General features: G+C 36.9%; 2 protein-coding genes across 3 annotated transcripts in view; one reads left to right on the plus strand and one right to left on the minus strand.

Annotated features, from left to right (window-relative positions):
• Positions 1–8,595: 8,595 nt before the first annotated feature.
• Positions 8,596–11,439, plus strand: LOC120913651 (putative nuclease HARBI1). Of its 2 annotated transcripts, XM_040323767.1 has the most exons (3): positions 8,596–9,688; positions 10,707–11,066; positions 11,236–11,439. In XM_040323767.1, exons 1-3 carry the CDS (start codon positions 9,439–9,441, stop codon positions 11,238–11,240), a joined length of 615 nt encoding a protein of 204 aa, XP_040179701.1. In that variant the 5' UTR covers positions 8,596–9,438; the 3' UTR covers positions 11,241–11,439. The 2 variants fall into 2 exon arrangements, with proteins under 2 accessions (XP_040179701.1, XP_040179700.1); XM_040323766.1 differs by lacking the exon at positions 11,236–11,439 and having other exon boundaries at positions 10,707–11,175.
• LOC120913650 overlaps positions 11,296–13,275 on the minus strand; it is a 6,238-nt gene continuing 4,258 nt past the window's right edge. Inside the window, exon 8 of the mRNA XM_040323765.1 lies at positions 11,296–13,275. This exon is cut by the window's right edge and continues 169 nt beyond it. Within this exon, the coding sequence (XP_040179699.1) occupies positions 13,236–13,275 (40 nt within the window). The 3' untranslated portion in view covers positions 11,296–13,235.

Consider the following 13,275-nt stretch of genomic DNA (forward strand, 5'->3'; position numbering starts at 1 on the left):
TAATAATAACAACAGAATAAGCCTCTTCTATGAAATGTCATGTCACCTTGTCATAATCCAATGCATTTTTCAAAGTACATAGAATTAGTCACATTAATCTCTGTCCTAGAAAATTTTACAATCAAGTTTCACAGCCTAATGCCTTGTACACACGGCCGGACTTTACGAGAAAAAAAGTCAGACGGGCTTTTTTTCTCGGAAAGTCCGGCAGTGTGTAGCCTACATCGGACTTTTTTGTCAGCAGTCCAACGGACCTTAGATAGAGAATCTGGTCTCTTTCTTTTTGTCGGACTTGCGTTCCAATGAACTCACGGTGGACTTTTGCACGGTCACGGACCGTGTGTACAAGGCATTACGCTCTAGATCAGTGTTTCTCAAACTTTTTTCGATCAAGGCACACTTTAACATTTCTGCACAATCTTGGGGCACCCCTTTCTAAAATGTGAAAAACTAAACTAATAGTTTTACATAAAGTAGCAACATTCACACATGTAGAAAATCCAACAATAGAGATGATCTATTCTTCCAAAGCAAATACGCCTTTGTAAAATGGTACTGACTAGTGTTCCAATGTTTCTCTTATCCCTTAGTTTCCCTCCCTCATTCAGCTAATGTGACCCCAGTGCTGACAGATGGGCAGGGGAGGGGAGGGGAGGTGCAGTGTAAGCTCACAATGTTCTCCTTATCAACCATTTACATCATTGGTTGTTAGGATTCTGGGGTCTAGATGGCTGTAATGGTGCACAATGAAAACATGTGGCTTTATGGAACTAAAAGGCAGGCTTGATTCACCCTCTGGCTTGCATACAATGTTTGAGGAATTGTAGGCATTTTGCCAAGGCACCCCTTAACAAACCTGAAGGCACCCCTTGAAAAAGGCTGCTCTAGATCACTGTATAGAACCCATTTACCATGCTAGTAAGGAACCTGGAACACATGGAGGAAATCAAATTAAAACCTGTAAATGACCTGCAAGTAGCGTGTTTGTGTAGGGGGGGGGGGGGGTTACTTAGCTTGGAATTCCAGCTCAAACATTGGATGGGGAATATCACTTTTATTTAAGTTATGGGGGTTCATTTATTTTTGACTGTATTTTTGAGTACAGAGAACTGTAGTTCAGGTCAATGATCACATATTCCCATATGGACCTCTCTCACACTAGAGGCCTATTGCTAACGTTATTTTTAATAAATGCTACATTTTTGTCTGTCTTTAAAAACCCTCAAAAAAGTGACACAATGCACATGCAGCAAGCAACACTTTCATTTCCCAGAATGTCTTGCATAAAAGTAGCCTAGGCCCAGTTTAACAAGGAGAGTAAGGGAAAAGTGGGACAGCAACCACTTAGAAACAGATTTTTTTAAGTAGTAGAAAAACATCAGATGGATTCCAATTGGATTCTACCATCAACACACCTAATTTTCTTTTTTCCAGATTTCACAGAGACCTAATGACATTTATGATTTATAGCCTCCTCTGTAAACTAACATTGGCCTTCCATTATTCTCTTTTATATTAGTTGCATTTAATTATTTTCTTTGACTTGAAATTGAGAGTTGGTGAACCATACTTGAGGGTTTTGTCATAGTCTACAGTACAATCTACTTTGTGCAACTAGAAATCTTTTATGATATCAATACTCAGAATGTGCTTGTCTATAGTTACAATAGCAACACGGTAAGTCCCAAACCTTTCAGAGGCTTTTATCGTAAAGTTTGTGAAACTTAGTTTTTTTTAGTTAATTATGATCCAGACCACTTTACCTTTTCTACAAGCCAATGTATATTTTCTTTGTTTTACACTTGATTTATGGCAGGTCTCTCATTTAAATAGATATACGTTTTGCAATTCTGTTCACTTTTCTAATGCAAGGGTAAAAAGTATATAGTCCATGCAAGTCATGCTCAATGAGTTGGTTATTGTTACTTGCTAGGTTTCTGCTCTCTGTGGTTGTCGGGGCTAATTAAAAGTAATTCAGAGTACTCAGTGGGTGCAGTGCATAGCTCCACAGGAAATTATGATCGCAAAAAGTCTTCCTGTAGAGTCCTACACTTGGTACTACAAAGTGCCTAGGGCTGCAGTTACCTGAATAGGCTTGAATCAGACCAGACAACCGCATCATCCCGGTTCTTAATCTATTAGAGCGGTATACAAGTGGCGATTGTTGATTGCAAAAATGGGATTAAGAGGCTCTTCAAGTGAATTGATTTTCGTATGAGAACAAAAAGAGGAAAGAGAGACTGAGTTTGAATCACACAGCCAGAAAGTTTCGTGAATGGGTTTTACTCCAAACGTTAAAATTAAAGCAATCAGCATTTCCCCATGGGGTCTGCAGGTGAGGAAAAAAGTGTACAAAAGCTGTAAATCAGGGATTGTGAATAGTCCAAGTAATAATTCTACGAAATTCTTTTTTACTTGCACAAAATGAACACATGCCTAGCAGACTGTGGCTAATGTTTTCATACTTATTCAAGTTTGTACTTGCTTACTATTAAGTGTGGCTTTAAAGTATTAAAAGCAGACTACATTTTAGTTAAGTCAACAATAGTGACAGCAACGAACTCTGCTAAAAATAGCTATATTTACATAAATACTGTATATAGAAAGGCAAAAGTTTTTTTTTCTTTAGTTTTGGATAGAATGGGAAATAGATAAAATCCCTGTCAAGTATAATTTGTTGCTATCTGTGTCCCTTTGTGGAGACTTTCCTTAATTTTACTGTCTCAAGTCACAAAAGAAAAAAAGGTGATCTGAGAGGAGAGCTCTCAAAAGTTAGGGATACCACTGGAACAGGTGCCTCCATTGGAGGTGCCTCCTATATTCCTGTTCCAGTATTAGCCTAGCATTTTACACTTCCCCTCGCTATCAGTTTTAGTGATAGTGGTCCTAGTGGACAGCAATAGAAACCTGGCAGAAGTTCTAAACCTTCACCATTTTATCCAAAATAAAAAAACGGCTTTAGATATACTTTACATTTTCTGATTATCCTGCTGCAAAATTATATTTCTACAACTAGAAATAAATTATGTAAGTGAATGAATGACTTCCTCTCGAGCAACAGTCACTCACAATCCCATCAAAATTTGTAAAAGATAAAAAGGAGTTGGCATATATTAGGGGAGGTCAGTTCCTCTCCAAATATAGGGATTTTTTGATGTGAGATGTGTTGCTCTTGGTATCCAAGGTAGGCGCACAAAACACAAGGTTTAAAGTAGTATCAAAAATAATTTAATCATGTAAATATAAATATAAAATATCATATTTCATACAGTCATTAATACAATGAGATATATATATGGTCAGAACCACAATTACATGAAAAACAGGGTATGGGGGAAATTGGTTATTTTAAGGAAGATTAATGCGGATTTAGCCAACTAGTTTCGCACTATGTGTGCTTCATCAGGGCTTGCATAATGTTCCTGTTCCTTTAATGCATGTAGCGGTCTGTGTATGACATAAAGATTCATCATTAATACAGATATAGTACAATAATTTAATATGTTTTATTTTAAACATTTGAAAAAATGTGTGTTTTTAACACATATATACATAAAGAGGGATATATAGTGCGCTTACCATTTCCGTTAAAAAGAGCTCCGAGAGCCGGGCAGAAAGGTCTGCCTAGAAATCTACAAAGAAGCACTGGATGCAATCAGGAGATTAGTTATTCCACTTATAATCAGTGGAAGCCAGATCCACTTGATTTTAGCAGGTGCGGACAATGAAATGTTTATGAGGATTTCCTCCCACAAAGAAGGAGAAGATACAGATGACAAAAAATGTATCTATATTCTTCCTAAAAGTAAGCAAAAAGATAAGGGTAATAGTAGAGAATATTGAAAAATATGTCTATAAATATATATTGTATAAATGAATTGTTAATGCATTTAATAGTAATGGAAAAGAGAATATCTAATGAAAGCTCAATGGAGATGTTTACCTCTATAGTAGCAAGGTTAAGCTTAGTGCTGCCAGATGGATCCACAGAGGTTCCCAATAGGTTCCCACAAAATTCTATTGATAAAAAATAAGTATATATATATATATATAAATATATCAGAAACTAAAGATTATCCCATATATAAATAATAGGACACAGTGCCTATAACTATTGTCATAGTAGGGCAACTGTCCATATATATATATGAAAACTAGATAGAGAAATAAGCAAGAATTTTTACCTTAAGTGGTGATAGAAAAAGAAAATTATATAGTACAGTGATGTTTCCTGTTGTAATTAGGGGATATAATGCCTCCGTTGAATTACACTTCAGGGTAGTATTGATGTAGTGGTTCAAAAACAATACCACATATTACCACTTAGAATCTAAAACAAATTGAATAAGAAAAGAATTTAATATTTTAGAATGGTGCATGTGGCTAGATAGCCTAAGTGGGGCATAGATTCATTGAATCAAGGAATAATTACCTTTGCTGAATGGTAATAGCATAAGGACGAGTGGAATCCGTATGCTGGCGTCTCGCATAAGATTGTATGGTCCTTCCTCCAGCCGTCCAAGCCAGCGTCTGACATGTCCATCGTCAGCGCTGACTTAAATAGCTACATTTCCACCGGAGGTGAAAAGAGTCAAGCTGACCCCTGGCGTCACCTCCGGTTCACGTGTCCCAAAACAGTTGCGCACGCAGATAGTGCGCTCCAGCGTGATGACGTATGCTGGAGCGCATAAGGAAGAGACATAAAATCGCTGTCTCTTAACAGCCAAATGGTAAACAGTTGGCTGGATGTGCGTGCGCGTCCCATCTGATGTTACTGATGGGAAACAGAGGCGTCTAAGAGACCGCGCCCCTTGTGTTGGGACATGTGATTGGCCGCATCACGCTTAGTGAAAATTTCAACCTCCCCCTGCATCTAGAAGCCCCCTGCGTAATGAATCATACAGCTCAGAGTTCAAAAAACGGAAATAATAATTTGATATGAAAGAATAAATAAAATATATACACAATTAGACATATATATAACTCCAGAGAAAAAGGCCAGAGTTTGTTTCTTAATTTTACAAAAATAAACATCCGATAAGGGTTCATTTTTACATTGTCTACCTAGAGGAGAAGATTGATAGAGGCAGTGTCCATAATAATCACGATTATTAGGGATTTTTATGCTGTCCAGCTATTTTATCTTATCATACAACCGGACAGAATAAGAGAGATAATCAGCAATGGATGCAAAATAAATCAACAACAGATACAGAAAGATCAAATAAAACAAAACAAAACAAAACCAAGTATAACACCATAAATGTAAAAATGCAACAAGTACAGAGATTATATATATATGAGTTGGACGCCAAGGGCGGAGCAATTGAGCCATCACAGTAGATAAGAAGTTATATATCTCTCGGAGAGTCCTCTAAGTATACAATATGCAAACACAATGTAGAGGCACACCTGCCAATGACCCATATATAGCAACTGAGAATAGATTATTTATACGGGGTCTTTTAAATGACATCTCTGTGATTCAAAACAAGTAACAACCAGTTTGTCATATAAGCAAATAATAATGAGCAACTGATAGACTTTACTTATAAGAAGGGTTTGAATGACAGTGACGTATTAAGCCCTGGTGAATATGTGGCTCGCTGGTCAAAAATCCAACGAGCCTCGCGTTGGAGGATTTTTTTGTCAAAATCCCCACCTCTTTCTGGTAGGGGGATGACTTCCAAAGCGAAAAAAGAAATAAATGAAGGGTCATAGCTATGGTGCAAGCCTACATGTTTGCAGATAGGAGTATAGAGCAATCCCGCGTCTAGGTAATAAAGATGGTCTTTAATTCTTCTCGCAAAGGTTCTCTTCGTCTTTCCTATATAGAATGCGCCGCAGCGACATTTAGCAAGATATACAATGCCTATGGTTGTACAATTAGCATGCCTCTTGGACTTAAGGAAGCCTCCTCTAGGGAGGAAACAGCCGTCTCCTTCCTCAATCCAAGGGCAAACATCACATTGTCCGCACTTATACGTGCCTGAGACACCAGGCACGTATAAGTGCGGACAATGTGATGTTTGCCCTTGGATTGAGGAAGGAGACGGCTGTTTCCTCCCTAGAGGAGGCTTCCTTAAGTCCAAGAGGCATGCTAATTGTACAACCATAGGCATTGTATATCTTGCTAAATGTCGCTGCGGCGCATTCTATATAGGAAAGACGAAGAGAACCTTTGCGAGAAGAATTAAAGACCATCTTTATTACCTAGACGCGGGATTGCTCTATACTCCTATCTGCAAACATGTAGGCTTGCACCATAGCTATGACCCTTCATTTATTTCTTTTTTCGCTTTGGAAGTCATCCCCCTACCAGAAAGAGGTGGGGATTTTGACAAAAAAATCCTCCAACGCGAGGCTCGTTGGATTTTTGACCAGCGAGCCACATATTCACCAGGGCTTAATACGTCACTGTCATTCAAACCCTTCTTATAAGTAAAGTCTATCAGTTGCTCATTATTATTTGCTTATATGACAAACTGGTTGTTACTTGTTTTGAATCACAGAGATGTCATTTAAAAGACCCCGTATAAATAATCTATTCTCAGTTGCTATATATGGGTCATTGGCAGGTGTGCCTCTACATTGTGTTTGCATATTGTATACTTAGAGGACTCTCCGAGAGATATATAACTTCTTATCTACTGTGATGGCTCAATTGCTCCGCCCTTGGCGTCCAACTCATATATATATAATCTCTGTACTTGTTGCATTTTTACATTTATGGTGTTATACTTGGTTTTGTTTTGTTTTGTTTTATTTGATCTTTCTGTATCTGTTGTTGATTTATTTTGCATCCATTGCTGATTATCTCTCTTATTCTGTCCGGTTGTATGATAAGATAAAATAGCTGGACAGCATAAAAATCCCTAATAATCGTGATTATTATGGACACTGCCTCTATCAATCTTCTCCTCTAGGTAGACAATGTAAAAATGAACCCTTATCGGATGTTTATTTTTGTAAAATTAAGAAACAAACTCTGGCCTTTTTCTCTGGAGTTATATATATGTCTAATTGTGTATATATTTTATTTATTCTTTCATATCAAATTATTATTTCCGTTTTTTGAACTCTGAGCTGTATGATTCATTACGCAGGGGGCTTCTAGATGCAGGGGGAGGTTGAAATTTTCACTAAGCGTGATGCGGCCAATCACATGTCCCAACACAAGGGGCGCGGTCTCTTAGACGCCTCTGTTTCCCATCAGTAACATCAGATGGGACGCGCACGCACATCCAGCCAACTGTTTACCATTTGGCTGTTAAGAGACAGCGATTTTATGTCTCTTCCTTATGCGCTCCAGCATACGTCATCACGCTGGAGCGCACTATCTGCGTGCGCAACTGTTTTGGGACACGTGAACCGGAGGTGACGCCAGGGGTCAGCTTGACTCTTTTCACCTCCGGTGGAAATGTAGCTATTTAAGTCAGCGCTGACGATGGACATGTCAGACGCTGGCTTGGACGGCTGGAGGAAGGACCATACAATCTTATGCGAGACGCCAGCATACGGATTCCACTCGTCCTTATGCTATTACCATTCAGCAAAGGTAATTATTCCTTGATTCAATGAATCTATGCCCCACTTAGGCTATCTAGCCACATGCACCATTCTAAAATATTAAATTCTTTTCTTATTCAATTTGTTTTAGATTCTAAGTGGTAATATGTGGTATTGTTTTTGAACCACTACATCAATACTACCCTGAAGTGTAATTCAACGGAGGCATTATATCCCCTAATTACAACAGGAAACATCACTGTACTATATAATTTTCTTTTTCTATCACCACTTAAGGTAAAAATTCTTGCTTATTTCTCTATCTAGTTTTCATATATATATATGGACAGTTGCCCTACTATGACAATAGTTATAGGCACTGTGTCCTATTATTTATATATGGGATAATCTTTAGTTTCTGATATATTTATATATATATATATATACTTATTTTTTATCAATAGAATTTTGTGGGAACCTATTGGGAACCTCTGTGGATCCATCTGGCAGCACTAAGCTTAACCTTGCTACTATAGAGGTAAACATCTCCATTGAGCTTTCATTAGATATTCTCTTTTCCATTACTATTAAATGCATTAACAATTCATTTATACAATATATATTTATAGACATATTTTTCAATATTCTCTACTATTACCCTTATCTTTTTGCTTACTTTTAGGAAGAATATAGATACATTTTTTGTCATCTGTATCTTCTCCTTCTTTGTGGGAGGAAATCCTCATAAACATTTCATTGTCCGCACCTGCTAAAATCAAGTGGATCTGGCTTCCACTGATTATAAGTGGAATAACTAATCTCCTGATTGCATCCAGTGCTTCTTTGTAGATTTCTAGGCAGACCTTTCTGCCCGGCTCTCGGAGCTCTTTTTAACGGAAATGGTAAGCGCACTATATATCCCTCTTTATGTATATATGTGTTAAAAACACACATTTTTTCAAATGTTTAAAATAAAACATATTAAATTATTGTACTATATCTGTATTAATGATGAATCTTTATGTCATACACAGACCGCTACATGCATTAAAGGAACAGGAACATTATGCAAGCCCTGATGAAGCACACATAGGGGTCAATTCACAAAGCTTTTTTTGCCGATACCGGTCGTTATGTAAACGATTTCACACGTTATTGAATCAAGTCCAATTCACTAAACGATTTAACGCTTGTAAAAATCATCAAATAACGTTTCACTACACAGAACCGATATTTTTAGTTTTGAGTCGTTATTGAACGTATTGATCGTTGTTTTAACGACTCAAATCGTTAAATATGTACAGAAGTGCAATTCACAAAGGTTTTTTAGACAATTAACGATCGCTAAGCAATCGTTAAATAAGCACCTCCCTGAGGGTGGCGTTATGACATTTCCCAGGCGGTATATCATTTGTTGAGAGGAATTTTTTGGCGGTTTAGGCTTGTGGTAAATTTTGTTACGAGTTTTGTGCAAGATGGAACCATTTGGATGTGCTCTATTTGAACTGAAACTGATCCAGAGGCGAAGAAGGACACGTCAGAATGTCGTTCAGATAGAGAAACGTGTATTTCGTTCACGTACCTTTTTGGATCAATTTTCTGAAACCCAGGTGATAGCCAAATTCAGATTATCCTCTCCCATGATATATTCCCTGTATGATGAAATACACTTGGCCCTAGAAACACGCACGCGGAGAAGTAATGCAGTACCAGGTCTTGTGCGTTTTTTGGCAGTACTTCATTTTCTAGGAAAGGCCTCATACCAACATGTCAGTGGTGAGATTGTTGGCATCTCACAACCCAGTTTTTCCCGCTGCTTGGTCGACGTCCTGCAAGCACTGCGACAACTTGCTCCAAAATACATTCATATGGGCAAGTCACGTGAAGAGCGGGATCAAATAAAACGTGGTTTTTTTTGACCTAGCAGGAATGCCCAATGTCATTGGGGCAATAGACTGCACCCATGTGCCATTATGTCCCCCATCAGAACAGGAGCACATCTACAGAAACCGTAAGGCTTACCATTCCCTCAACATCCAGGTGATCTGTGATTCGAACCTCATAATCCGTGATGTTGTCACCGGCTTTCCAGGATCCTGTCATGATGCCCATATATTGCGCCAATCGGGAATATATGATACTCTGGACAAGGACTTAGAAAATAATGGATGGCTGCTGGGTAAGTGTGCTCCACTGTTTATTTTATGGTGTGTTTTCCAGTTATAAATGCGTATTTATTTTTTTATTCCATACTAGACTGACATTAGTGCTATATCAGTAACATGACAGCTCAACAGCTTTACATTAATCAGTATTTCAAAAACATGTAATAATAAACTCAGAATTTAAATGTCCAAAATACTTTCAAGTACTTTTTAGTTAGCTATCACCTGGTTCAAGGTCCACAAATCTTTCCTTTCTCATGTGAGGTGTATTGTTGTTCCACATGTTCCGTGTGCACTGAAAAGTAGTCACTACTTCAAGCTTGCTTAAGTAATGTATTACACTATCATATTAAGACATCACATGACAGAGCTAGGAACTACTTATCAAAACACACATGACCAAGGTGTGCCAAAGAAGCCACCCACCAGAATTAAGTACAGTACCTATATGTAAATGATTGCAGCATAAGATGCAACAATTGTGTCAGTAGTTGATTTACTTGAATGTATAGTTAATATTTAAATCTGGAAGTTCAACACTATCCCTTCGGTTAACCCCCCTAATATGCATAACATCAAGCAGCACTACCAAGCACAACAATCACCCCCCCCCCATTGTGCATATGTATTGTACATGAAACAGACATGTCCCTCTGGTTCTCCGTTATAGTCCCATACGAGGTCTGCACTATAGTATTGAAATATTTATGACAGGCAGACTTTTCCTCCAGCATTTTTATTTTCGCATAACATTCACATGCACTACACTACACTACACTAATAATGGCCCACAACTGTGGTATGCTGTTGTGTTGTGAGTTAAGTACCATTAATGCTCAATCAAAAGTACAAATCCAGAACCTTGCCCCCACAAATAATTTTAAAATGTGCTTTATTAGACGTATGTTATCCATATGTGACTAACAATGGAAAATTTTCTAAATTGACCACACAATTGGCCACTACATCATGTGATTTAGCATGATTTCTTCTATACTTACAAATAAATTTATATTGTTTTAAAATTTATAGGAGATGCTGGTTACCCCTGTCTACCATGGCTCTTAACACCAATCAACAGGCCATCCTCTCCTGCAGAAGCAGCTTACAATGTTGCTCATACAAAAACAAGAGTGGTGATCGAAAGATGCTTTGGTGTCCTAAAGAGCCGTTTCCGATGCATGTCCTTGTCTGGTGGATTCCTACAGTATTCCCCCAGTAAGGTAGCTGATATGTTCCTAGCATGCAGCATTCTCCATAACATTGCAAGGCATGGTGGACTACAAGAGGAACTAGACACCACAGTGGAGGATGACATGCCCACAATTCCAGTGGAAAATGATCAAAGGGGAAACACAGCAAGAAGTAAACTGATTGCAAACTATTTTTCAGGTAATAAACCACCGTAACATGGTTTTAATTTTCCAAACACCATCAGAAATGATCACAAACTTGCATTATTAAGTTGAAGAGACAGACATGCTGTAAAATGAATTATTTTGGCTGATCTTGTTTATCAATGTAAAATCTTAACCAATGATGTTTTTTTTTATTATTTCAGGTTAACTCAACTCTAAAAACTTTGGAGAACTATAATAAAATTAAGACAAGAGTACAAAAATTGCAAAAAAATGAGTCTTTATTTTGTTTTTGTATTTTCACTTTGTTGTACTTCTTTTGCATTTATTTTTTACAACATTGAACAATAACAGTTTCAAACATGTAAAATAAAAGTTTCACTTAAAAGTCTTTTACAAAATCTAAATTGTGTTTGAATTCTTTATTGCAACAAATGTAAGTGTGGGTTATACACGCAAAAATTCTGTTTATCTGTTAATAAGTACCAACATTTTTTTGACATTAGTGAGAAGCAATAAAATAGAAGACAGAACTGTGTGCCAAAGAGAGTTGAAATGCTGCAGTTGCCTGAAACCATGTCCTTGCCAGAAAGATGGTGAATGAAATGAGTGCTGTTAACTGCGTTGTGTGGGAGAGGGGAGAAATGAAATAAAACTAAAATAAATACCACCAATTGACGTAATGGCAGATGGCTATAGCCAACCTAAGGTAAAGAGAGTAAGTGACCTGTAAAGAAGCCGTTGATATGCAAACCATTAAATAACACAATAATTGAATCATAATATTATATTTTTGGTGTTATTTATTGTTTTGTATATCATCACCTTCATCACTGGTCACTTAACTCTACCTTTGGTTGCCTATAGTCATCTACCATTACCCCAAATGTTACATATATTTTAATTTCTCCTCTCCACCCCACACCGCAGTTACCATTACTCATTTCATTACTGAGAAACAATGCACGTTAGTTCAAATGTTAACTATTCCACGCAGGGCATTTGAAAGATGGAATAGCGGTTGTCTACAAATTGCAGAAACATTTTTAACCTCATTAGTCAGGAAATGATACTTACATTCCATACCAATAACATGTGGTTTCAAAAGTTACAGAAGTCAAATTACAGCCAACACAACATCAAAAATATATGGTTGGGCAAGATGGAGTATGCAACCATTTGGATGTTTGTTTTTTTAGTATGAATCAAACTACCGGCGAAAACCACACAGAGAAACATGGTCCTTGCTGTGACAACAACAATGGATGGCGCATTTTAGTCACAGAGTACAGATAAAAAACCAAGCACTTGAGTGAAAATATCAATAATTTACATCCACGTGGATAAAATATAAAAAAAAAAATTTAGATCCAATAGTGTGCCTTCCTGACGGAAGAAAAGCATGACAAACCTTTCACATTTTCTGCTGTGACAAAGGGTGTCTGTTTCAAATGCGTAGACGTGATGTTATGTGATGTATTCTCCTATTAAACGAATATGATTGATGATTTTATGTAGTGCTGATGAATTATATCTCTACTCTGTAACTTCAACTCTATTACTATTGATAGTTCACTTCTACTTTTCAACAATCCTACCACTTTTTTTGCCTTACAACAAAAAAATGGTTCTGTTTTTGAAAAAAAAATATACATGTTAAAACAAATATTTGACAATATTGTTGCACTTGCATTTCAACGTGTATATACAAACAATTATGAAAACCGTAATGATAACAGTAATGAATACTAGAACATGCTTGATAGATAAAAATAGATTTCACATAATTCTCAACCTTTTTTGAAATGTTTTCAGAGGCTGTAATGTCATAGCAAAAATCCCATATAACATTAATTGTATATCTATTGAAAATAAAATCAAAGCTACATAACTGTCTAAAGACGTTTCATTGGTCATCCAACCAGCTTGATCAATGATGGTCATTGAAACATCTAAAACTCAAATACAAACGTCATGTTGATTACACATATTTGGTACAGATCTGCAACGACATGGTCAAATGACATATTTAACTGGAAAAAGCATCTATATAGCAGTCAACTTTGGGCAATATATGACTTAACAATGTTGCGTGCTGAGTAAAAATTTAAAGAACAAATGTTTGCAAGCTCTTTAAATTCAAACTCAGTTGTGAATTATGTGAAATGTATTAAAAAAAAAAAAATTGTACTTCTTATAACATTTAAATATCCTGAATAGTAAAATTATCAATAGCATCATTT

The sequence above is a fragment of the Rana temporaria genome, chromosome 9 (genome assembly GCF_905171775.1).
Source record: "Rana temporaria chromosome 9, aRanTem1.1, whole genome shotgun sequence".
NCBI lineage: Eukaryota > Metazoa > Chordata > Amphibia > Anura > Ranidae > Rana > Rana temporaria.